The 27,165-nt window shown below is 50.2% G+C and overlaps 1 protein-coding gene across 1 annotated transcript in view; it reads right to left on the bottom strand.

Moving 5' to 3' along the window:
* Positions 1 to 5,009: 5,009 nt before the first annotated feature.
* AHRR (aryl hydrocarbon receptor repressor) overlaps positions 5,010 to 27,165 on the bottom strand; it is a gene marked incomplete at its 5' end in the record, with an annotated part of 65,992 nt that continues 43,836 nt past the window's right edge. Inside the window, 7 exons of the mRNA XM_081090394.1 lie at positions 5,010 to 6,220; positions 7,006 to 7,147; positions 7,664 to 7,725; positions 11,782 to 11,981; positions 13,934 to 14,067; positions 15,864 to 15,993; positions 21,340 to 21,429. Of these exons, the coding sequence (XP_080946520.1) occupies positions 5,206 to 6,220; positions 7,006 to 7,147; positions 7,664 to 7,725; positions 11,782 to 11,981; positions 13,934 to 14,067; positions 15,864 to 15,993; positions 21,340 to 21,429 (1,773 nt within the window). The 3' untranslated portion in view covers positions 5,010 to 5,205. The remainder of the gene's footprint in view (positions 6,221 to 7,005; positions 7,148 to 7,663; positions 7,726 to 11,781; positions 11,982 to 13,933; positions 14,068 to 15,863; positions 15,994 to 21,339; positions 21,430 to 27,165) is intronic.

A 27,165-nucleotide genomic window follows, 5' to 3' on the forward strand; every position in this document is an offset into this window, starting at 1 on the left:
TACATATGTGCTTTATGTTTTTTTTTATTATTTATTTACCACAAGTAAAGGTCAGGAATTGTTATCTTTTAAAATTTTTTTACTGTTTCACTTCATTACTGCTGTGTATGTGCTCCATGTGACGTAGGTGCTTATGGAGGTGGGTTCCGACTTAACAGCAAAAATCGCGTTACATTGCGCCATAGGAACGGATCTCCAACGTAACCAGAGGACCTACTGTACATAAAAGGCTAATATGCTGTGTCCAACCATCCAACTGGTCACTATGATGCGCACTGACCACCAGGGGGCAGATGCTCAACGCAGGAGCGGAGTGAGCCCAATTCCTCCCGGGGCCGCATGATTCCACCTTCGGCTGTGGGTTATGTTGTTGCTGGGGCACTGTCGGCCCTGAATCTGGTTTACCGCACACTTGCGTTTGCATTCCACACCCTGTATAATGGCAACTTTGCAGAGTGCCCTCTTGCACTCCGGGACCCCTCCGGGGATGTCGGAGAGCCAGTGTTTGTCCAATCCCTGCAGGCCAGGCAGAGGGACCCCACCTACCCGAGGGAACCCCCACTCACTCCGCAGATGCCAGGAGGGACCACAGGAGGTTGGTTTCAGGGTGTGTCTGGCTCATCTCGCCCAGTCCCACCCCGCTGGCCACCTTCTAATTAATTTCCTTCCAATGTGCACGAATCCATGCACCGGGTCGCTAGTGTACTAATAATGTTTCAGGGCTTGTCTGTTGTGATGAGAAGCACTATTTACCTTAACTTGAACTGAAGAGGAAACCTTTCACTGTTACCAACTACTAGACTACCCCTGGGCACCTTCTGAAGTCAGCCGAGATGGTACAAATAGGGCAGAGTCCTGAACAGGTGGGGATTGGATCTGGATGGGAGGAAGGGTGAGGGCAGCAGCACAGGATATAGGTGCCTGCACACGCACACATGGGAACACACACATGCACACACATGTGAGCCTACAGACACACAGGCACACACCTAGGTGCACAGCGGGGGCGGGGGGGCAGGAAGATGGAGATGTGTGAGCCCCCACCATTGCAGGGCAGCACAGGTCACAGCTGAGGAGGGGCAGTATCTCATTATTCTGATGGCTGGTCCCTTTATTATTTCATTTGTACCTAGTAATTGTGAAAATATAGCACTAAGTTGAGCAGTGAAAAATGTAAACAAAAAATTAAAATTACATTTTAAGTTAATAATTGTAAAGGCATTTTGAAACTAATGAAGCAAAATGTGCCAAAATGGTCAAAGCTTTTAAAAAGTAGGAACATTGAACAATAATGGGAAATGGAGGCTCATGCTATCAGTGTCTGTGTTTGGATATAGGCTCCCTGATTTCTTCAGTTCACCAGGATGGTTAAAAATGCGATGCTTTATCTGGCCTCCAGAACTCTGAAAGAATAGATCCCTGTCATTTAAAAAAAAAAAAAAAAAAAAAAGGCGGGGGGTACTTTGTTAAATGACTTTTTTTTTTTTCCTTAAAAACTAAAAGAACAAAACATTGATTAAAAATCTTTTTCTGACTTCTGTTGTTTGGAAAATCAAGTAACTGAAATGCCTTCCGTAAAGCGTTGAATAAAAACAGCAATCACCCTTTGCCTTGGTTGGTTTTACTCAGTGGTTAGAGCATCGGCCTGTGAACCAAAAAATTCGGGTTTGATTCCTGATCAAGGGCATGTACCTGGGTTGCACGCCCAACCTGGCTGGGGTTGGGGCATGTGCATGAGGCAATCTATCAATGTCCCTCTCACAGCGATGTTTCTCTCTCTCCCCCACTCCCTCCCTTCCACTCTCTAAAAATCAATGGCAGGGCCGGGGGGGGGGGGGGTGATATCCTCAGGTGAGGATTAACCAAAATAAATAAGTATTTTTAAAAATATATTTTATTGATTATTTACAGAGAGAAAGGGAGAGGGATAGAGTTAGAAACATTGATGAGAGAGAAACATCAATTCAGCTGTCTCCTGCACACTCCCTACTGGGGATGTGCCCGCAACCAAGGTACATGCCCTTGACTGGAATCGAACCCGGTACCCTTCAGTCCGCAGGCTGACGCTCTATCCACTGCCCTTACCAGTTAGGGCAGTAAGTTTTATTTGTACCTTTTAAATGCACAGACTTCACAACCAAGCATAAGAAATAACCAGGTGGCAAAGCAAAGAGGGAGGGGAAAGTGAGGTGAGCAAAAACGTCCCCTGGAGCAGGGGTGGGGTGGTCCTGATGCCAGGGTGGGGCTTTCACGCCCACACAGGGCCAGCAGGTGGACTCTGAGGCGCCTCCATGAGGCCAGAATGCTCAAAGGATGCATCAATGCAAGAGTGGACCAGGGGAAAGAACAATCCCCAAAAGCAGTTTCTCCAGTTACTTCAGTCCCAAGGAGCACACTGGCGAGTCTGGGATTCACCCCCATGCCCATCTGTCCCCACAGGAGCGGGGTAGTCATGTGACAGTGCAAGTGAGTGGCTTCCATCTCAGGTCTCAACACAGGTGAGTGTGCAGAACATGAGCAAGACAGGGATGGGGTACAGGGGGCACAAGGGAGGACAGGCGGCCACTGCAGAGGGTTTGGCCCAGCAAATGGGGGCTGGCTGGCCTGCTCTCCCCTGTGAAGGATTGTCTTAGAATGTACATTCGCCAACACACACTTTAAAGGAAATAAAATGACTTCATTTGAAAAATCAAGTAGATGTTTCCATTTATGCTAAACCCATATTACTGTGATTTATTGAACATCAATATTGCAAATGTAATGAAACCACAGTATCAGAAATACATTTGAAAGCTCTTTCTAAAGGCACCAAGAAAACTACAAAAAGTTACATTATAGTCATCCATTTGTAAAATTCAACAAATCAGTCTAGATATTGAAAACTTTTTTCTTCCAGTAGAAACTGCAAAAATATAAAATATAATTTGTGTTTATCTCCCCTCCCTCCCCCCTTCCATCCCATCTTTACCTTCTATTTGATTGTAACCTGTTTCAGTGACACAGTCAAAGCTTCGGACAACAGAAGAAGATAGCATGTCATTAGCACTGCTAGTGACATCGCAGAGCAGGAATGCCAAGCTTCACCTTCTGCCTCCCATCATCGTCTTCCCCACACAAATTTTCCCACATAAGCATGTAAAATAACAGAAGTGCTGACTCAGGGGAGTTTTGCTGCTGCTGACTCAGCAGAGGAAGGGCCCTGGGTCCAAGCACAACGGAAGTCTCGGACAGAAAACTTCAGAGTTGAGGTCCAGATGCTGAATTCTACATCAGCAAGCATGACCTGTCCTCCCAGCAGCGGCCATTAGATGCAGGGGGTCCAAGAGAATGTGGACAGACCGGTTCATCTGAACGTTAGGGAGGAGATGGGCAGCGCGGCCTGGTGCTGGCAGGAGGGGGCAGCCCAGGCCCCTCGCGGGCAGGGACCGCTGAGTGAGTTTGGAAAGGCTTCTCCTCACGTGAGGTTCATGCCTACAGCTCTCCTTTGGTTTCGCTGGGATCTGGCTACAATGTGCAAAACATGCGAGGATGTCTGTGAATTCCGTCTCTCCAGTCCCCTGTTCTCCCCGTTACACACTCACCTGTCTGCTGGACTCTGGGATGGGGAAGGCAGTGGCCTGCTTCCCCTCCGCTGAATGAAGTGAGAGGAGCTGAGGCAGCGCCCTCCCAGGCGGGAGCACAAAGAGTGGACGGCTACTTCTGAGAGACAGGGGTGGGGGTGGGGTGGTAAGGGGGTGGGGGGTGCGGGGGCTTCCTGTGATGAGAAGTGGGCACTCAGCTTGAACAGAAAGAAGCAGGAAAATTCTGAAACTCCACTGCTTGTCTTTGGGATTAAATCCACAGCTACCCAGAGAGCAGAGGTGTGCTATGCTCAGTGTGAGAACTGGGTAGATGGGATATTGGGGCAACGTGGGGCAAGAAGGGGCAGTAGGAGGTCCTCAGAATTGCCGGTCCCCAGTTTCAGCATTAACCCAGGAACTGAACACGGGCACCCCAAAGCCACCAGCGACAGAAACCCCCGCACTGAGAGCAGAATTTCCAGATGGAACAGCAAGTCCTCACCGGCGACTCCGGCCACCTCCTGAGATGCCCAGCGGCAGTGACTTTAAAGGTAGGTGGCCTTGTCCTGTACAGGCAGGGCCACGGGCAGACCCCAGATCCAGGACCTCCCTGCTGTGGCCTCCTCCTGCCTGCTGGCTTTCAGACCCTGATGGGATGCCCTGGGTTCCCCTGGAACATTGCCATCGGCCACAAGCCATCTCTGGATGGGGATTGAGGGTCACCTTCCCTTTTTGATTTATGCTTTGTCTCCAAATTTCCTGCAATCAGAACGTATTACCCTTCCAATTAAAGAAGTCACCTGCCTGGCTTTTCTCTAACAACTCTTCCTGGGATGGTGATTGGAGTCCTCATTTGAAAAACTGTGGACAGTCAGCAAGACAGCGGGACAATGCACTCTTCTGTTTCTTTTCTCCACGTTTTCAACTTCTCTCTACCTCCAAACCCAGACTCCGGGAACTCTAGGTTACATGCTGCACCAAGAGACAGGTGAGCGTAAACCATCTTCAGAGGCCTATTCAAAGCCCCAGAGAGACTTCTAGAAGGAACTGGACATTACCCCATGAATCTCCACTCCACTTTGGCCTCCAACTCCACGCGGGTCGCAGAGCACATGCCATAGGACCTGATGCTTCCAGTGCCTTCTGCCTGGAACGCCCTAGATTCCTGCCGGGAATGGGGCATGGTCACCTGCCGCTGAGCCCCAAGAGCCTGTCTGGCCGCAGAATCCCCAGGGCACGGCTGCACTCTGAACGGACCCAGAGCTGGAGGCAGGTGTGGGGCCGCAGGGAACGTCACAGCTTTCATGCCCCGGGGACTGCCAGTCAGCCGGGAGCCTGCTGCCGCCTCCCGAGCCTGGAGTAAGCCCCACCTGGCCCACATGCCTCACTGTGGCCGCTTCCTGAAAAACAGCCCCTCAGAGAGAAATACTGTCAGACTTGAACAGAGTTAAGACCACTTTGCATTTAAGAACTTTGGTGATATTTTACAAAACACAGAACACACTCTTGCATCTGCCACCAGATAACAGAGGACTGAACCTGTGCCACTTGCAGAGCGCCCCTGAGGAGAGGCTCCGGCCTGCACCTGCCATCCCAGCTGACAGTCCATCGGAGCGGGGCAGACGCCACGGAACAAACGCCCGGCTCATGGCAGAAAAGAGCACTCGGAGGCTTTGGGCGGCACCAGTGTCGCCAAGGCACTTTTGGGGAGCATCCTGGGCGCCCCATCCTGGCTGTGAGCGGCCCATGGGGGTGAGTCCAAGGGCTCAAGTTTGATCATGGGTGTGGTCCCTGGAGCTCTGCAGTCACAGCCCAGAGTGGGGGGCCGGTGGCCCCGCACACAGAGGCAGGGGGGAGGCTCTGGCTCAGGAGGGCCGTGCCCACGCTCCAGGCAGACAAAGTGTGCGGGGTGGAAGGGGGCCAGCTCCCTGCCAGGCCTGGGGGGAGCCCCCAGCATGCCAGGCCCCAGGTGCGGGGCGTACAGGTGGTGCTTGGAGTCTGGCTCTGTTTTCAGGTGCATCCTGGTAGGGAACGTGACCAGCTGTCTCTTAGCCACGTCGCTGGCTCCCAGCCACACCTGGCTTGGCGACACAGAGTAGCCATCTGCTGCATCCTCGGACCCAGAGTCACTTTCCATCTTGATGGGCACGTTAAGTGGCAGCATGGGGTTGCACGGGGCCTCCGGGGGCATGGGCACACCTGGCATCTTGATGTCCTGGGCGGCATAGCCCCCCACTGCGAGGCACTGCACTCCCGGCGGAGGGACCTGGTTCTCCAGGCTCCCCAGGGGGAAGGGGCCGCTGGCGGGAGAGTGGACCGGGCCCTGCTCGCCATCCTGCAAGGCTCTGCTCGGCCGGCTGGCATAGGCACTGGGGGCCTGGTGAGCGCCAGGGGAATTCCGGAAGGCAGGGACGGTGCCCGGGGCGCTGGGGTAGGGCACGCAGGAGCCCCGGGAGGTGGCATGCACAGGGAACGGGTCACTCCTGCTGGGCTCCAGCTTTGGCTTGGGGCCGTTCTGACCGTGTTGGCCTGCCGTCCAGCTCAGTTGCCTCGTGGGTCCTGGCATCTCGAAGCAGCAGTCGTAAGCGTGTGCTTCCCTCCTCCTCCTGACCCCGGAGCCGCCGCTGGGCACCCTCCCATGCTCCTCACCTCCCCAGTCCCTGTGGAGAGACGGCCCATCAGGCAGCAGGGCAGAGAGAGGGGAGGGCTCTAAATTAGGGTGGCACTGACTGACTGTGAGGGCCACTCTACGCCCGCACTACCCTGCCACTCTCAACCCTGCAGCCCATGAGCCAGTGTCAGCACCCCCCCTTCCTGTGCAAGACCCTCCCACCGCCAGGGCGCCACGGGGGACTCTGAGGCCGGGGTGGGATGGGGTAGGGTGGGGTAGGGGTGCAGAGAGCAGCATCTCCATGAGGCACAGGCCACGTGTGAAGTAGCTACTAACGCTGGGAGAGGGGGTTTCTGGGTGGTTTCTGGGTGCCAGGTCCTGTCATGTACATTGCACGGTGTGGCATCACCTGTGGTGATGCGAGGTGGTGGTGGGAGGGTGAGGTGGTCCTGTGACCACACAGCAGTCCAGGCCTCCAAGAGGAGAGCTGTGTCAGGGAAGGGGTGGGGCCTGGGGGGGCTGCAGAGGGTTTCCACACAAAGGGGAGGGCAGAGGACGAGGCAGCCCCCACCTTCAGGGTCCAGCTCCAGGTGAGGGGGGTCCAAAGGTCCTACAGCTCCCACGGAAGTCCTGTCCCTGTCTCCAGCCAGCCCCCAGACATGTAATGATGACTTATAGGGCCAGAAGCATGTCTGGATGTGTTCCGTGTGTATTTGCATGTTCAACTAAGAGCAAGGGTTAGCTATCACGGTCAAGGCCACCAGTTGCTTTTTTCTTCCTTGACACCCGGCTGTAACTGCAGGAGGTGCTGGGCTGGGCAGAGGCACCACTTACCCGGCAGCCCCCTCGGGGTACAGGACGAGGTCGGGGCCACCCCGCAGGCACAGGCACGTGGCCCTGGCGGGAACCCGGGCCCAGCGGCAGGCGTCCATCTGTGCCCTGAACACAGAAATGCCGTTTTCTCCACTGTTTCTTCCTGTCAGGATGCAGAGAAGGGAAAGGCGTCACGGGTGCCCTGAGCAGCACCTGGGCCCGCAGAGCGCTCTGCTCTCTGTGGACACGGCTCCTGGAGCCCCTCAGAGCTGCGCAGACCCGCGCCCCCGGGAACTGGCCGTCGCCCAGCCTCGCTCGCTCCCAACGGCACGTCCATGGAGCATGCCATGGTTCCCAGGAGTGGGGGGAGCCCTCCAAGGGACACTGACACCTTTTACCCATTTAAAAAAAGTGACAGTTTCCCGGCCAGCATGGCTCAGTGGCCGAGCATCGACCTATGAACCAGGAAGTCACGGTTCAATTCCCGGTCAGGGCACATGCCCAGGTTGTAGGCTTGATCCCCAGTGTGGGATGTGCAGGAGGCAGCCGATCAATGATTCTCTCTCACCATTGATGCTTCTATCTCTCTCTCTCTCTCCCTCTCCCTTCCTCTCTGAAATCAATAAAGACATATTTAAAAATTAATAAAAAGGGTAACATAGTGATCTTTTAAAAGTACCTGCTAAGTAATTGGGTTTCCCGTGCAATTCTGATACACACAGACTCCTGGTGGCTTTTGCTCTGCAGAGAACAGATAATAGCAAAATAATATGCAGATGACATGTGCTGACGGTGGAAGTTAACAACATGACAGGCATTACAGTTATGGCTAGGAGGGGGAGACACAACAGTGACTCATACTTTTTAACTTTGTATAGATCGTAAAGTCTTTTCTCAGCGAGAGATTTGCTAAAAATTCCAATTCATGTCACTGTTCAGGCCAATAAAAGCCTAATGGATTTGCTTCAGAAAGTAGACCTGCACACTGGATGATTTTTCAGTGCCTTTACTGTTTTCTGGATGGCCAGAGTGAAAAATACAGTAAATTCTTGTCATTTACACTAGTTACGCTCTACACCAGAGGTGGGGAACCTTTCTCTGCCAAGGTCCATTTGGATATTTATAACATCATTCACGGGCCACACAAAATTATTAACTTAAACATTAGCCTGCTCCATTCGGTCAAACATTTAATTACCTCACCCCTAATTCCTTGGCAGGACCCAACCAAATGATTTTTCAGGCCTCATACAGCCTGTGGGCCGGACGTTCCCTACCGCTGCTCTACACAGCCACCGTGAACTACTAAATTAGTGAACACCGAGCCATCGTCCCTGAGCGCGCACACACACACACACATGCACACGCATGCACACACCCGTCACAGAGCTTAGGCAGCATCTTAAGCCTGAGGAAATGCATTCTGCTAGATTCTTTTTTAAAATTAATTTCCCCCAAAAATACAGGTCCCTGGTGGGTGTGGCTTGATGAATGAGCATTGACCTATGAACCAGGAGGTCCCAGTTTGATTCCAGTCCAGGCACATGCCTGGGTTTCGGGCTCGACCCCTAATGGGAGGTGTGCAGGAGGCAACCCATCAATGATTCTCTTTCATCATTGATGTTGCTGTCTCTCCCTCTCCCTTCCTCTCTGAAGTCAATAAAAAAATATATTTTTTAAATAAAGAAAAATATAGGCTCAGAAGTGTTAAGTGACTTGCCCAAGGCCATCCCTCTAGCAGGCGCAGGAGTGGGATTCAAATCCCTTCTACCTGGCTGGCCCCAGAGCCAAAGCCTCCTGCCCCGCTGCCCCTGCCCCACCTCTCCATCCCCTGGTCATCTCTGTAGCAGAACAGAGACGGGAGAACAGGGGTGAGAGCCAGAGGCTAAGAGCAGAGGTAAGAGAACAAGGACGAGAGAAGGGAGAGGAGAGAGCAGAGGAAGAGTGAAATGTCTCTCTCCGTGGGAACATGTTCATTGACGACTCAAATATCTGTCACTCTGTGCATGACTATGAATGACTGCAAAGGCCCCTGGGTATTGATTTTGGAGCACAAATAAGTGTTAGCAAGTAGATGGATTTACACATACAGAATCCATGTACATGGATGAAGGCATGAAGGTGTGTCACAAACCTGTCAGGAAAGTTGTGAAGAACTTGAATAGCATCTGCAGGGACAACAAAACACACCCAGAGCAGCCCTCAGGGTTTCCGATCCTCTGAGTTTGCACCTTCCACCATCTCTGAGCTCAGAGGGAAGCGAACATGACTCCTGAACTAAACCTTGGTTTAGGAATTCCATTCAGAGCAGCTGGAAATTCCCAACCCAAGAAGCTCGAGGCAGCTGTTCTCTCCTTTCTTAGAATGTTGAACAGAACCAACATTCTCTGATGGCCTTTGTCTTTCCCTCTTCTGAGTTTTAAGGTAATTCTATACAATACGATACCTAATATTGACTCAACTGCATTATGTGTGCATCCCTATGCGTTCGCAGTACCTGTGCAGCCAGCCTGCGCTTCCCCACATGGGCGCCAGGGGGTGGCAGAAGCCCAGCTTGCACACAGATCTCTAGGAGGGGATGGGAAAGGTAGAATTTTCCTCTCTTGTTTGTAGGGTTGGAAAAACATACGGAAAACAGAAAAGTCACTGTGCAGCTTCAATTGTAATTATCAGGCCACAACAGCTTAAAAACACAGAAAACTGGAAGACAGTAAATGAAGATGGAAAATAATTCAGAGTATGAGTGTGTTAATCCAGGTGGTAAGAAAGCAGGTGTGAGCCCTAACTGGTTTGGCTCAGTGGATACAGAGCCAGGTGCAGACAGAAGGGTCCCAGGTTCAATTCCGGTCCAGGGCATGCACCTTGGTTGCTGGCACATCCCCAGTAGAGGGTATGCAGGAGGCAGCTGATCGGTGTTTCTAACTCTCTACCCCTTTCCCTTCCTCTCTGTAAAATCAATAAAAAATATTTTTTTAAAAAAAGCAGGTGTGGACAGACTCATCCCCCACCAGGCACATTAAGTCCTTTGCAATGGGCTCTGCACAGTGGGTTGGTCTTTGGACAATAACATTTGCCGTTCAGCACACCTTCCCAATTTAGCTTGCTTCATCACTTACACTTACAGTTGTTCTCATTGGCTATTCTGTTTTCTCTCTCTCTCATGTGTCATGACATATTACACCTTTAAAAGTGAAAAGACATATGTATATTTCACTAAAAACCACTCCACAAAACTGCTGTCTAAGCATGCTGGCCCATGTCAGGGGCCCGGAGGGCAGCCCCAGGCCCACGGCTGTGTTCCTGGAAGCCACCTTCAGTGCAGACACGTGAGGCCAGCAGCAGCAAGTGGGGGCTCATGCCATGAAGGTAGTGGCTCCAGCTGCAGCCCCGAGGCAGACCACACCACAGAGCGTGGACATGAGAATGAGCATCTCGCGAAAGCAGAGCACACAGTGGGAGCGCTCCAATCACTGTGTCTGCTGTCAGATTTTCTAATCACCCTGCCGGTGGGGAGCGTCCGGCCTGCGGGCCGTATAAGGCCAGCGAACTCATTCGGTCTGGCCCTGCCAAGGCATTAGGAGTGAGTTAATTAAATGTGTGACCAAATATAGTGGTTAACTTTTAAGTTGATAATTCTGTATGGCCTGCGAATGATGTTATAAATATTCGATGGCCTTTGGCAGAAAAAAGACTCCCCGCCCCGGATCTAAATGGTCATGGAAGACATCAGAGGTGAATCGTGGGTGCTGAGGAAGTGCTGGGGTCCAACCCCAGCAGGTCCAGGGGTCCCCAAAGGTGTGGACGGAGTCGGCGAAGAAGGAATGACACAGAGACAGCGTTCAGTTGATCAGCAGCCTAGCCAGGATCTCTAGCCAGGATCTCCAGCCAAGTTCTGTCTAGGTTCTCCAGCCAGGTTCAGTCACCAGGTTCTAGTCAGGTTCTCTTGCCATGTTCTATCCAGGTTCTGTAGCCAGGTTTTGTCTCTAGGTTCTTCAGTCAGGTTCTCTCGCTAGGTTCTGTCTCTGGGTTCTGTTGCCAGTTTCTGTTCAGGATCTTTTGCCATGTTCTCTCCAGCGAAGTTCTTCTGTCTCTAGGTTCTGTGTAGGTTCTGTGTCTAGGTTCTGTGTCTCTTGGTTCTGTCTAGGTTCTGTAGAGCTGTTGTCTTGTTACATCTTTATTTATACCAGTTGATTCCAATCCTATCAATCTCTATTACAAAGGTTAGGGCGTTTCTTATCTCCATTCCGGGGAGTAAAGATTATGTAGCTTAAGCATGATTGTTCGTAGTTAAAGTGATTAATTACCCGCGTGGCACTTAATTCAAGGGTTTTATTCCCTCCCTAACTTCAGGGGAAAATCCCTACCTGGGAAACAACCTTTCTCAGAGAGGTGACCTTGGTTAAAACACATAGTGCCAAGAAGGTGAGCAAACATATTAAGAACAGTATGCCATATATGCCAGGTCCCTTGAAACAGCAAGGATGGACCGGCTCCCGGCAAGGAAGAGTGGACGCTCACCCCCCGCAAAGGGACAGCTGTGCAGGTGGCCGTTGGGGCTTGATGGGAACTGGAGGATTTAGGGACAAATGGTGGAGGCAGTGTTTGCTGCCACAGTTCACAAAAGCATTTCTATTTTTCTAATGGTTGCTCCCATAATGTGCTAGCTTAAAAAAAACACCACATTTCTCTCTCTTCCTCGCTTTCTGAAGATGGAGAAAATGTAGAAAGAGCTACGTGTCAGGCACTCCGCTCTAAGCACCAGTGACGGTGAGCGTGGCTGCCGAGGGGCTTACTCACTTCGCGTCCATTGCGGTGGAGCCGTCTGCCCTGTGCTTCGCCCGCAGAAACGCACCCTTCATTTTCATCTCTGCCACAGACGGTAGGAGCACGGGCACCACGACGCAGAACAGCGAGAGCCGAGGGGACTGGGCCGTTCCCGACGGCGCCTTCCTCTTCTGGCCAAACAGGAATTTCAGTTTTCCTTGAAACTGCATCGTCTGATGTTTTAAGGACAGAAACATGTCCACAGAGCGATTAGCAACATGGTCAAAGCAGGTGGAAATGACGTTCCCAGGGATCAAAACACGGACGAGAACCTTATCCCCAGTCACCGAGGAGGCATGCGCCAGCGTTTCTCCATGCCTGGCCTCCCTGGGGCAGGAACTACCCCAAGGCCTCCGAGTGGGTCCCAGCTGCTCTGGAGCCTCTGTAATGTCCTTTAACTGACAAGCATGTTCTCGTGTGTGCACTCACGGGTGCGCAGGTGTGCGAGCCAACCCTCACACGTGAGCGTGAAGGACACAGGGACCTGAGGGGAGGGTCTCCCAGGCCCAGCAGCAGCTCTGCTTCCTCAGTGGTCAGGGTGGAGCAGAGAAGGAGGGGTATGGGGGGGAGGGGAGCCAGAAACTGGGGAAACACCCCAGGAGGGACATGTGTAGGGGCCGTGACATCCGGAGAAGCAGGTGAATGCAAAGGAGGAATATTTGTTTCATTCTCTACTGTTCTGAAGTGACTGAATTTGTATTGTACACAAGTAATGTTTTTACTAAGACCATTGTTAATGCAGAAACAAAACAACCAACAGGAAAAGGTTAATGAAACTGCAGCCACTGGGCTGGTAGCGGCCTCTGCACTGAGCCCTGCCTGCAGAGACTGGCGCTGGGCGCCCAAGTGAGTGATGCCAAGGGTCTCGAGTCCTGAGGGGGTCTGGCCCTCAGCCCAGGGCCGCTGGGCAGCTCTGTTGGGGGATGGTTTTGGTGTGCATTTCCCGAAGGTCTGGGGCTGGGATGGGGGGTGGGGGTGTGCGGTGGCTCAAAGGGCTCTGAGCTGGAAAAACTGGCACAAAACAAGATCAGTGAGATGGGCACTGATGCGGCCAGCCAGTAGGTGGCGCCCGAGGGCTGGTCTGCAGGGATGGCTCCCTCTTCCAGAGCCACTTAAAGGACCGTCCTCTGTCTGTCTTCCCTTCCTACATGCATGCTGAGCACCAGCTAGAAATCTCCAGTCCAGCCCAGCCCAGCCCTGGCCCAACACTCCAGGGCTTTGCCAAACACCAAACACCAAACTCCAGGGGTTTGTGCCTCCCAGGGCCACAGCCCAGGTATGGAGATGGACCCTCGAGGGGCTCATAGTCCAGGTGGGGACACAGACCCCAGGTAGGGGCCCAAAGTCCAGGAGGGGGAGACGAACTCCTCTTGGACACGGGGCTAGGTGGGGCTGGGAGGGTGTGCAGTGGCCGGGGGCAGGAGTGCACACACCCAGGCAGGGCTGGAGACTGAGTCCCAGGGCCCTGCCCTGCAGCACTGATGGTGAAAGGCCCTGGGGTCAGAGGGTCTGGGGTTGAATTGCTGCCCAAGGATGGGGGTGCTGGGCCTGTAGGGAGGCTGTGACCCTGAGGAGAGTGTGGGCACTGGGCTGGGGAGGGGAAGCGACAGAGGCTCTGGAATACAGTCTGGGAGGTGGACAGAGGTGTGGCACAGGCTAGGGGCTCTGCTCTGTTGTGCCCCCAGGAGGACGTCTCCTCCCTTCCCTTCATCCCTTCGGTGAGAAGCTGGAAGAGGAAACGGTCAAACATGAGAAGTGGGAGCACAGTATCTATTTGAAAGAGAAGAGGTTAAGCCAAAAGGCCTGGCAGGAACGCGGTCTCGGTTGGGTGCTTGTTGGGTGTCCTGGGAAAATCTTTGCACATGAATTTGAAATAAAGGTACAACTAAACGTAAATTAAAACCCAGTACAGTGTGAGGCCTACTGCAGAGTTTTAATGTCACTGAGTCATCTCCTCTATGTGTAGCAGGTGTCTCAGGCTCACTCTCCTTCACCCACCTGGCATCCCTCAGTCCCGCTGAGAAACACATGCAGGTCACCCCGAGCCCCTCACTTCCCCCTCCGTTCCTCCTGCCACAGGACACAGGGCACCCAAACGTCACCGGAGCCCCCACCACTCACTCACCAGGAAGCCCGAGGTGCTGTCCAGCAGGCAGCGCACGCGGCAGACGAAGCAGCGCGTCAAGAAGGCCGAGTACTCGGTGGGGCCGGCGCCCCCCTCCTGGGCCCGGAGCAGCCTCCCCAGCATGATATCCTCTCCTGCCCAGGTGGGCGCAGGTGGGGGCGAGCGCCCGAAGGCCGTGACGGGAAAACGGAAAAAAAACGCTGATCAGCTGTGCGCGACCAGGCAGCTATCACCACGTAACACGCCCAACGACTAGATCAGTGATGGCAACCTTTTGAGCTCGGCATGTCAGCATTTTGAAAAACCCTAACTTAACTCTGGTACCATGTCACATACAGAAATTTTTTTATATTTGCAACCAAAGTAAAACAGATTTATATTTTTGATATTTATTTTATATATTTAAATGCCATTTAACAAAGAAAAATCAACCAAAAAAATGAGCTCACGTGTCACTTCTGACACGCGTGTCATAGGTTCGCCATCACTGGTCTAAGGCGCAATTCACACGGCCCCTGACATCCTGCCCATCCCCTGTCCCCAAGACCCCACAGTGACAGCTGCTCCCACAAATGTGCTCACAGGCCTTTGCCTTTAAAAACGTCACTTCGGCCCTTGCTGGGTGGCTCGGCTGGTTGGAGCGTCGCCCCATACACCACAGGGTTTGCTTCCGTCAGGGCACATGCCTAGGCTGTGGCTCGGATCCCCAGCTGGGGCCAGGACAGGAGCAACCGACCCACGCTTCTCTCTCCCTACCCCCTCCTCTCTCGCTGACAGGAGATTCAGCTTTGGGTGGTGGGCATACGGTCCTACATACAGATTTTGTAAATTAGTAATCCACACATGTAACCTATGTGTTCATGTAGACCAGGGGTCCTCAAACTTTTTAAACAGGGGCCAGTTCACTGTCCCTCAGACTGTTGGAGGGCTGGATATAGTTTTAAAAAAACTATGAACAAATTCCTATGCACACTGCACATATCTTATTTTAAAGTAAAAAAACAAAACGGGAACAAATACAATATTTGTATTTGCATGTGGCCGTAGTTTGAGGACCCCTGATGTAGACTAATGTCACCCCAATAAAATCCTATATAATAAAAGGCCAAAAAAATTCATCCACATTAAAAAAAAATCAATAAAAACAAATGCTCTGGTGAGGATTGAGAAAACGAAACACGTCACTTCGGTAGGACTGCAGGTGTGACACCACCGGCTGTTCAGCCTGTCCCTTTTGAGCGTGATAAAATGGGCTCGCGTGTCAGCACCTGGGTTTGCTCCCTTCACTCAGCTTTATGAGGAAATTATGCTGTTGCGTGAGGCTGTGTTGGAAACTTTTCTTGAATCGTTTACAACTTCTGGGGAGACTGGGACTCACTCCCCACCCCCCCCACCCCCCGCCCCGTGCTGGGCCCCAGGGGGAGGCACCCTGTCTCCTCGTGCCCGGGTGAGCTTCCCTTGCGTGCCAGTCTGCCCTGCCACCTCCGCAGGAGCTGGATGCCTGCCTAGCGTGTCCTGAGTGGGCAGGGGCCTCGGTCTGGGTCGGGTGGGGCTTTGCCAGGAGGGGGTCCTGCCCGCAAGGGGCACATCTGTGAGCAGACAACAATCTCTGAGGGCTTTCTTTTTTAGGTAAATCAAATGGGGCCAAAGGAATTTCCTGGAAGACCGTGCCCCTGGGGAAAGACAAGCACCGCAGCTTTTGGGGGAGGGGTTCCCGGGCCCTGGCAGAGCCCAGAGACGGCAGGAGACACCATCATGCTCAGGAGCCCCGGAGCCCTGGGGGCCGTCTGGAGGGGGAAGAGGAATGCCGGAGCGGTCTCTGGAAGAGGGGACGCTGCGTCGATGTGAAGGGAAGGAGATGGAGGTCGGGGCAGTCTCCTGGGCAGTCCACGTGTTGACAAGCCGGGCTCCCAGGCTGGGTGAGACCCACCTGTCTCCGAGCGCAGGGGCTGCCCACACACCACCTGGGGAGGGTCCATGGCCCAGTGGAGCTGCCGGCAGAAGTCCTGGCGGTCGTCCACATGGATGTAGTCATAAATGTTCTGGTGCATCACGTCCGTCTGAAACATCAGAACAGGTACCCCAGGGGGTTTTCACACGGCCCCCAGTGAACAGCTACCCCAGCCTTACCCCTGGGGGTTTTCACACGGCCCCCAGTGAACAGGTACCCGAGGGGGTTTTCACACGGCCCCCAGTGAACAGGTACCCCAGGGGGTTTTCACACGGCCCCCAGTGAACAGGTACCCGAGGGGGTTTTCACACGGCCCCCAGTGAACAGGTACCCGAGGGGGTTTTCACACGGCCCCCAGTGAACAGGTACCCGAGGGGGTTTTCACACGGCCCCCAGTGAACAGGTACCCGAGGGGGTTTTCACACGGCCCCCAGTGAACAGGTACCCGAGGGGGTTTTCACACGGCCCCCAGTGAACAGGTACCCCAGGGGGTTTCACACGGCCCCCAGTGCTGACTACCTCACAAACACCTCCTCCAGCTCTCTGGAGCAAGCCCTATCTGTGAAGAGAAAGTCCACAGGAAAGACTGGAGTGTGGCCTCGAGGCCATTCCCTCCTTGGGAGGACGGCCATGCCACCTGGAACACGGAGCCCCCATCTCCACCCGCCTGCCAGGCGGGGACTTCGGGGGCAGAGCAGGGGGCTCAGACCAAATGTCGTCTAGAGCCAAGATCCCACGTTTCTAAATTGGTTCCACCCCTCAGGGACTCAGGGAGTCCCCTCTTCCAGAGACCGCTCACGCTGCATGATTCGGGCACTCTGCAGCCAGAAGTTTATTAGGAAATCACCCCTGGGGGTGAGGTAGGAGCACTGGTGCCTCCTGGCCAGGGACTTCCTTCCTCCTGGCACCTCCAGGCCACGCCACCCCCTTCCAGGATGCCCCATGGACGCACCGTCCACAGCCGTCTCTCTGGTCCTCTGTCCTCCCTTTGCTCGGCACAGAGGCCGACTCTTGCGGCCCCAGGTCCACACTGGGAAGCCACCGTCTGGGGCACAGAGGCCACAACCATGGGCCACGAAGACTGTGGCTACTGTCGGTGAAAACATTCTCAGAGTCTGCTGATAAATGACGAGGGCCTGTACACACCTCCCACGACTTCTCCTACCTGTAACTGGCGAAGGCCGGCCGGGATGCCCCGAATGTCAAATAAGACATCCTCGGGGAGGCAGAGCAGGAATGTGGCCATAACTCGAAGCTGGACTCCAACCTTTGTGCACCCCACAGTCCAAACAGACTGCTTTCACAGAGAGAAGGGGACACAGAGGTCAGAAGTGGTGCTGCCCTTGGTCAGTGTTGTCCAGGGTCAGGGGCTCTGGACATGAATGTGGGACCAACAGGCAGAGACCAGCTCCTGGTGGAAGGGGATGCATCTGCTGGCTCGCACCTCACCTGGCAGCTCCCACCTCACCGGAGGTTCTTGTCTCACCTGGTGGCTTCCAGCTCACCTGATGGCTCTCACCCTACCTGGGGCTCTATGATGGCAAGTGCACTATCCACAGGGATGTTTTCCTAATACACTTTTGCGATTCCAGTGTAACATTTAGGCTGGAAAGTACCCATATCATATACAGCGCGCTGAGTTCCCGTGACACCAGCACCCAGTCAGCAAGCAGGACACCCACAGCACCTCGTGGGTCTCTCCCTCTCTCCCTCCCGGGGGCGGTCACGCTGGCCTGCATGTAAGTGGAGCACTGTGTGCTGTGCTCTTTGGTGCCTGTCCATTCACCTACGTGTGTGCGTGTCGCAGTTTTCACCCCCATCGTTGTGTGAGTTTTGCTGCATAGGTACCCCACCTCTGGCTAATCCCCCCTCTCCTGCTGATGGACACTTGGGCTGTACCCTGCCTGAGCCTGTTGGCGTGACACGGCTGCGTGTCTGAGAGCACACCCAGGAGTGGAATTACTTGGGCATGGTAGCCAAAGTTCAGCTTCAGGAGATGATGCCAAACAGCTTTTCAAAGTGAGTGCGCAAGTCACACCCTCGTTGTGGCGAGTGCAAAAGTCCAGTTGCTTTCCATTCTCGCCAACATTCGGCACTTCAGCCCTTCTCGTTTGAGCCTCTGTGGCAAATGTGTCATGGTTTCTTAGTGTGGTTTTAATTTGCACATCATGAAATCTAAGGAAATGGAGCATCTCACAGATTTACTGGTCTTTAGATGTGAGTGTGTGTGTACACGTGTCATGTGTGTGCGTGTGTGTTGCCCATTTGTGTCCTTTTCTCCATTTTCCATGGAGCCATCGTGCTGACTTGTCAGCGTTCTTTGTCTGTTCTGGTCACGAGGACTTTGTTGGGCATGTTCCATTGCAAACATCTCCACTCCCTGGCCTGCCTTCCCGCTCTCTTAATGGATCTAACACAGTTGAATTCATCAATCTTTCCTTAGGAATGGGGTTTTGTCCTAAGGAATCTTTCCTTATAGATCTCCTACTTCTGCTCTGTTATCTCCTAGAAACTTCCACCATCCACCTAATATGCATTATGTACAGTGTGAGGCAAGAATCAAGATTCGTTTTCCTGCCAGTAGGTCCCGTTTACCCAGCTCCATTTATTGACCATTTCCCCACCATCGGCAGGACCACCTTTATCATTTGTGCATACCCGTCTGCTCTGACTGCCAGTTCCCCTGTGGGTCCATTTGTCTGTCCCTGCACTGAGGCCATACTATCTTAACCGCTGAGTTTTGTAGGAAGTTTTGTGTCCAGAATCATAAGTCCCCCTAATTCCCTCCCACTCCCTTAACCTGCTCAGATCACCTTAGCTTTCTGCACCTCCAATTAGCTTGCCAATTTCCAGAAGAGCTGCTCAGTTTTTGTGGTAATGTCATTAATTCTATAACCTGATCTGACATCTTTATGATAATACGAGTGGCCTGGTGCACGAATTAGTGCACATTGAAAGGAAATTAATTAGAAGAAATATTTTAATATTGCTATTTGCCCTTTCTCTATAATAGAAGTGTCAACCAAATTCACGATCTACAACGACAGATCGAAACACACGAGTGCAACTGGCACCAGTGAGAGCTTTATATGTATCTTGCATGCACGAGTCAACATTTATTTTTAAATTGCCAGTGTGTGTCATGTGTACTGGCCAGTCAGACGGTCAGACGGACAGTTGGTCACTTAGCCTTTTATATATATAGATTGGGTCCTCCAATTCATGAATATGGCCTATCCCTTAATTTATCTGGATCTTCTTTAATTTCTTTAAAGATTGTTTTATGTTCTCTGTGTGGTTGAGTCCTTACTGAGAATTGGTTGTTTTTCCATCCTGTTGCAGATAGATGGCGTTTTCCCCTCTATGGCTTTGTTTAAGGAAAAGAGTATGCTGACCTCTGAGCACTGAGCAGTCATGGTTCTCCCTGTGGTGCACATTATTCCCTCATGAGTTTTAGTCGGTGACCAAGCTTTACAGAACCCAGAAGGTAGTGGGCTGCCCACAGGTCTCCCTGGGTGCCGTTTGTCATCGTCACACCGTAATTATTAATGAAAGGAATGTGTGGAATTAACATGCAAGGTATGAGTCTGCAGCTCAACCAAAACAGGGGACAGATGAACTTAGAGGAGGGCATAATAAAACTGGAAAAGGCATTCCTGGCTAAGGCCAATTTGAAGACATTAAATGTGAATTTTTTCAGTTTGAGGAAACAAGGACCTGTATTGTAATAATTAGTGTGGCACGTCTGACCACCCTTCTTCTTTCTTAATCTCCTAGAGCTTGATTCCTAGGAAGTGAGGTCAAGAGAAGTAAATGGTGGGAAAAATGTGTGGAAGGCAGAGAATAATATAACAATTATTCAAATAGACAAAAACATGGCTTTGATCAAGTAAAAGCAGCCATTATTTTAGCTCTAAACCATCATTATGGAGTTAAGAATAAAAGCATTACTTGAACAAAATCCTCATGCCAGCAGTTATCATCTTTACTTTTTCGTGCAAAGTCAACACGCTCCACAGGCACCGTGGCTCACACGGGGACAGCCTCCCCACTGCTGCCCTGTGCAAGGACAGACAACTTCTTCAATCAAAAAAATGGCAACTGAAATATATGCCTAAACCTATATATTCACCACAAAAAGTGCTGGGCCTGAGATAGACAATGGGCTCAGGCTGTGATAGGAAGAATCTGGCTCCTGACTTTGTAAATCATTTTGCACAAGGAGCTCACAATAGCACAAAGCTGTTCTCAGATTTTTATGAAATATTTTGCATAAATTAGAGTTGATGCCTGATTTAATGGCATTTGGAAACAATTTCCTTATAATAAAAGGCAAAACTTTTCTTTTTTTACTTCTAACTCTTGGAGGGAAATAACCAAGCTCCAATAAAACAAAGGTCCAATGACAAGTTCAGACCTGGAACCAAGGCTGCTCTACAGGACCCCTGCCTTGATCACCGAGCCAACGTCTGCGCTAAGACCTCCGAATAACGGCTAAAGAATTCATGGGGCAACTCTTGGTGACAGCACGGAAAGGCAAACCAAACAGCATCTCTCTAGACTCAGTCCTGCGCAGGCAATTGAGGGAAGTCCGTTAAATCTTCACCACCTGGGGGCTGGAATCAAGTCGTGTCCATATTCTTGCCCTGTCCACCAGTGAGCGAGCCATTAACCCCAGCCGTGCCCACCAATCTACTGGCACTTAGGGGTGAAGAGCACTGTGTAAATGAGGCACCCCAGAGCTTCTGGGTGTACAGGAGGGGACAGGGGAATGGGAGGGCACCAGGGCTAAGCTGGCCAAGCCTGGTGCTTGTATTGTCCTAGGAATGAGAGACTCATCTCAGGATCTGGGCATGCTGTATGTCACACACTGCTGAGTGCAGCCAAGGGGACAAACAGCCCAGGCAGCCTCCCCTGTAGTGGGGCTGGTGTGGGGACGCCTCTCAGGAGTGTCACAGAGAAGGGTCCTTTTCCTTTCCTGGGTTTTGGGTGGGACTTCTCATTGCACCTTTTCTTAGAGGAGCTGCCCTTCTGGATCCCAGCATTTGATGGGCCTCGGCCGCAGCTCTTGGCCCCAATGTCTGGAACCACCCCCCGGCTGGTCTGCGGTAACGTCCCAAGTGGATTATCTGAGCATCCAAGAGGGTGTTTCCAGAACACACTTTGTCCTGGTGTTTAAGACATCCATGCTGCTGGCAAGGGCTGGCCAGAGCATGACAAGTGTGGGGGCTGTGCCACAGTCGGCACCATCGCTGCTCTTTAGATCCGGGACACCCTGGACACGTCACACCTCTTGCCGTGACTGAGCCTCAGACAAAGCTGAGGTGTGGAAATGCTTACCTGCTAAAACCTCTGTGATAAGAAAAGCAGACTTTGGAGATGTTTAAACCTTGAAGACAATGAGCATCCACAGGTTCACAGGACCTATCACACGGCAGAGAGAGGGTTTGCTCACCTGGTGGAAGCCCAGGTAGTCCGCGATCGTTGCTGATGCATAAAATATCACCCCTTCTGCGCTCACCACCAGAGCAAAGCCGTCCAGGGACTGGAAGAAATAAAAATCGAGTTGGCCTCTAGATACACTCATCCAATCACTCGAAATGAAAAAGTACAAGCATCGTTTTGCTTGAGCTTCCAACCTTTTCTCCCCTGCTTTGTAGTCTGCATTCATAATCCCCAGAAATGCTTCCTTTCCATTTATTTATGACCATTTTGCAACAGGTCCCCAGTTAGCAGATGACATGGGCACTTGGTCATGGTTTATGAGGTTCAAGACTTGGGTTCCGAACAACGTGGAGTCTACGAGGACCTTCCTCCAGGCGGTGAGCCGCGAGAAGGTCCGCGCCACCAACCTGAAATGCTCCGTGATTGTGGATGTTAGGCACGACGGCTCCGAACCCTGCGTGGATATGCTTTTGGGAGACGGGCACCGCCTGATTATGCGCGGCGCCCACCTCACCGCCCAAGAAATGCTCGCTGCCTTGCCTTCCACGGCCAGGCCCAGAGCGCGGAGGGGGGTGGGGACCACCCTGGCGCTGATGCGGGCCGCTGACAGCGCGTAAGAGGCTAACAAGCAGATGCTAGCCTGGGCCTTAGAGAACACTTATCCACGAAAAGCTCAACTTAATCATCCAGATCACTGTCTGGAGGCCGCAGACACCATCCCCGCCCCCCAAAGAGCCCTATGACTACACATCTAACCAGTGCTTCTGGGATGAGACGATCCGGGAAGGGCCTAGACAAACTTGAATTTATTTCATTTTCTAACCATCGCTCACGCTTAACCGTTTTGAATTTGGCTTCCCCCACCACTCACTCAAGTATGATACCTCTTACTCTTATTAGCTAAATCCAGTGCTGTTTTCTCAGCCCTGAGCTCTCCACCTAAGGAGCATTTGCCGCTTTTAATTCATTCCCTATGGAACGTCTCTTCCTTTTCCTTCTCTTAAACATAAAGATAAACTTTTTCCCCCCTCTCTTTATTTTTGGGGTATCTCATCTTCAGTTATAACTTGAACTACCCTTTTGGGTTAAACCATGCATTTCTGTTTGGGTCTAATATTAATTTCTGTGCTACAGTCAGGTTACCTACTATCGATTTTCTCCGAATCTTACAAACATTCTTTGTTCAAAATAGAATTGATAATCTTACACACACATATACTTGCCTCTCCCTGACTTCCCCATTCCTTTTACAGGCACTCCATGCGACCAGCCGCCTGGGCTGGAAATCACAGCATTGTCTCTGGCTCTGCTGTCTCCTTTTCCTTGCATACCCAGTCAGTAAGTTCACATTATTCTATGTTAAACAAAAGCCCCTGAAATGCTCTCTTCATTCCCATTCACTCTCCTGTATTATCGTTACATTCTCCTCTTTTTTCTCATCGTTTTTGCTGCTGCTTAATTTTATCTTTCCAAAGCACATCACTGGTTATGTCTCACTACTACTTGTTTCAGAGAACAGCACCTAAAGTACTTTTCATACAGTTACCACCCATTAGTGTGGATCGTGAATCAATTTAGGAGGTTAAATTAGCCTTTAATAAAGTAAAATAGAATAAAAAGTATCAGTGCATGCATGGCACATGAAATGAGAAGTATTCTTTTAAGAAAGTTAACTTTTAAGTATATAATTATAAATCTATATACAAGGTACCCCCCCCCCCCAAATGTACACACACTTTAATAGCTGATAGCTCAATTTTGAAAATGAAATGTATTTTAATAAATACTGCCTTTATAATTAAAAAAAAAAAGACTTGGGTTCCTGTTCTTGCGATGATTACAAATTTGCTTTATAACAAGTAAACATCATCAGGACAAGATGACACCCCATCAGTACCTGAAACTAAACACAAGCCTTTCATTTCACCTGTGTGACTTCCTCACGCGTTCACCTTCTTCTTTACTGTGTTCTGGTTTTCCTAAAGGGTTTTATCATGAAAAAGTGTTGAATTCCATCAAGTGCTATTTCTATATCTACTGAAATAACCGCAAACATTTTTGTTAGTCTATTAATGTGGTGACTTACAGGAACAGGTTTCCCAATGAAGAATGGGAATGTTACATGGGGTAAACATATCTGATCGTAACTTTAAATGCTGTGAATTGACTCACTTCACTGGGCAATTTTTCATAAATGTATTCCATATTTAAGGAAAAGCCAGACTGCACGCTTCTCTAACTTGGGGGTCAAGTACACATAATCATCAGGCATGAGTCGGTCCCCTCCCCCTGCTTTCATTTTTCTGGACCCATTTATGTAAGACGGGGTTCATGTGTTCTGTGAGAGTTTGGTTCACCTCACCTCTTAGATCCTCCAGTTTGGGTGTATTCTGGGGAGATGGTAAATGAAAATGGGTAGATCTTAGTACTATCTCACTTATTTAATGACTGTTAGCATATTCAGGCCTAAATTATTTAAATATAAGTTTCGGCATCTTAAAATATTTTGTAACTATGCATCCATTTCATCTTGATTTTAAATTTGCTTGTGTTTGGTATTCACAATGCTTTTATGATGATTAAATGTGTTATATCCATAATTATTGTAGACTTTGTGTGTGTGAAGAAAAGTAGGGATGTGGCTCTTGTACTTGACTTAAAGTCTCCATTTGCAAAGCAAGCCCTCTCGATCATCCTGCAGTGGCTTTCAGAGACGTCACTAGCGAAGATGCACATAGAACCTAACTGCATGACCAATAAGCATTCTATTTATCATCTATCTACAATCTATTATCTATTATTTATCTATTATCTACATATCATCTATCTTTCTATTATCTATCTATAATCTAGTTATTTATCAATCATCTATCTACCATCTATCTATCATCTTCTCCTTCATCCTCACCATCACCATGATAAAGTAAGGACAGCACACACTGTGTGGGTACCCATGGGTGTCAGGCGTCCTACGTGGAACGTCTCATTTGATTTCACGTCGCCTCCATGAGGCAGGAACCGTTGTTACTCCATTCTGCCAGCACAGAAGCTGGAGGTGAGGGAGGTTGAGACACCCAGTCAGTGGAGTTCATAAATATTTCAACTTGCATCTTTAAAACACAGACATTTAGAGACTTAAATTAACATTCATTAAGCGTGTGGCCATCCACAGTATATCATAATACTTCTCTTAATTCTTGACAATCTGGGTATTTTCCCTTTTTTAATGTTCTTTTTTAAACCTTTGCCAATTTGATGAGTGATAAATTATTTTATCATTACTAGGATTTTCATTTCTTTCATTATCAATGAGATTGAAAACATTTCATACAGTCATCGGTAACTTGTATTTCTTCTTCGGTGAACTGTCCATGTAGGTCATGTGCTAATCTTCCCATTAGGGTTTATAAACTTCTAAGAGCATTTCAATTACTGAGACTGGATATTTCTAGGCAGCCTGGGATAATGGCAGACACAGAGATCCAATCCCCACACATCTAAAACATGATGGAGAGCAACAGGAACAAGCAAAGCTGAACAACCCTTGCCCTCGACTTGATGAGGACACAGGAGACTGGTAAACTTCAAGTTACTTATAAGCAGAAAGGCAACATGAAGTCCCAGTGAGCCTAAAATGACTGTTTCAAAAGGAAAAGTATAGAACCTTCCCTCAAGAAACTAGGGAACAAAGCCAATGAAATCCATGGTAAGTAGAAGGAAAGAAAAGTAAAAATAAGAGTAAAAATCAAGGAAATTTTTCTAAAGCAGTCAAATAGTAAAGGTCATCGATAAAATAAAACTTTGGTCCTTCGAAAAGATTAATAAAATTGTAAACCTCTAGCAAGCTTGATCAAGGAAAACACAAATTACTGACACCAGGAATTTTAAAGACTACATTATTACAGATCCTACAGCTATTAAAAGAATAGTAAGACTGATATTCAATGAAGTAAGCAATTTAAATGAAATGAACACATTTCTTGAAAAACACTAAGAAAAGTCATGTAAAAAGAACTAGAAAATCTAAATAGCCCAATATCTATTAAACAAATTGAAGTTGTAATCAAAACTATCGCACAAAGACGACTTCAAGCCCAGATGAAATAAAGATTAAAAAAATAAATAACCTAGGAAAAAATCTAATAAGTCATGTGCAAGACCTACATGCCGAAAGCAATGACAGTACAGAGAGGAGATGTAAGCACACTGAGATATGCAAGTTCCTGATGGAAAGTTCCTCTAAATTAATCTATCGATATAAAGCAATCTCAATCCTATCACAGTAGAGTTTTTCTTTTTTGTAGAAATTGACAGGCTAATTCTAAAATTTATATGGAAACACAAAGGGCCCAGACTGCCAAAGCAATCTTGGTAAAGAACCAAACTACAGGACTTATGCTGACTGCCTTCCCGACTGACTCGAAGGCCTTTGTAACTAAGGCTGCATGGTGTACGGACGGACAGACAGGCAGTGTTCAGTGGAGGCGCTGGCTCAGGCCAGTGGGGGAAGGAAGTCCTTTACACAGACGTATCTGGGACAACTGGTTATGTGGACGGAGAGAGTGAAGCCTGACTGCTCCTCGTTCCAACACTTCAACAACCATGAAGGCATCATTCAGAAAGGAAAGGCCACGGTGCTCATGAAAATACAGTTCTACTCGAGAGGGAAGCAGTGAGGTGTTAAAACCAGCGTAAAAACTATTGGGAAGCGAGATGACCCCAGGCAGTCAGGACCTGGTGGCTGTTAGATGCAAAATTAAGTTCCTGGATGATCCTTGAATGGAAAGGTGCCATCCAAGTTGTTACCTTCTTCCCTTCCCTTCCCTTCCCTTCCCTTCCTTTCCCTTCCCTTCCCTTCCCTTTTATCTTCTTTCCTAATCCTCACCCAAGGACATTCTTAGAGAGAGGAAAGGAAAACAAGAGACAGAGGGAAAGAGAGACAGAGAGAGGTGAAACCTGCAACCCAGGTATGTGCTATGACCGGGAACGAACCGGCAACCTTTCGGTGAATGGGACGATGCTCAACCAACTGAGCCCCACTCTGGCTGGGCTTGTTGCCTTATTTCAATGGTTCAGATCACTTTCCTGACTCAGAGATGCAAACACCAGGGCAGTGACTTCACAGCGTGATTTAGACCCTCGTGCTGAGTTTTCTGAACAAGAAATCCCAGCTCATGCGGCACTGCAGCTGCGGTGGCCACTTTAAATGGTCCAGCCAGAGACGATGACCACAAATCACCCCGAAGCCCATTATCAGCAACCCATCCCTGGACCCCGATGTACTTCTAAAGAGTGGGAAGCTGACCCGTGCAACATAGGCGTCCGCCACAGTGTCTCCGGGAACTAAACAGACTGTGCTATTTGTCGTTTCAATTTCTGTGCGGCTCCACAGAGAAGTGCCTGGTCCCACTGTCCTAACATCGCCGAGTAGAGTGGGACGTGCAGTGTCTGCCGGGGCCTCGTCCTATGGGGTTATTCCGGAGTTTGTGAATGTGCCACAGTCTCCCCAGGGCCTCTGCTCTCAGGCACACAGTATTTCTTAGTGAAAAGCCTGCGAAATATTTGAGATTTTCTTGTTCATATCATTTAAAGACCCGATTTGCTTGGTCTGATGAGTGCAGACAGGACACAGCTCTTACCCTGGCATTTGGGTCAGACGCTGGGACATGAAGCGGGCCGAGTGGAGGGTATGAAAGCTGCACTATGTGGGTGTTCTCCTAAACAGATCAGTCCTGGGCTCCAAGGCTCAGCTCCCTGCCTGGCAGTCACTGAGTGTGGATGTTCCCCACAGCTGTGTCCTGGGCCACTTCAGAGACATTTTACCTAAAAATCTAAG

The sequence above is a fragment of the Myotis nattereri genome (assembly GCF_964212035.1).
Source record: "Myotis nattereri genome assembly, chromosome: 4".
Taxonomy (NCBI): Eukaryota; Metazoa; Chordata; class Mammalia; order Chiroptera; family Vespertilionidae; genus Myotis; species Myotis nattereri.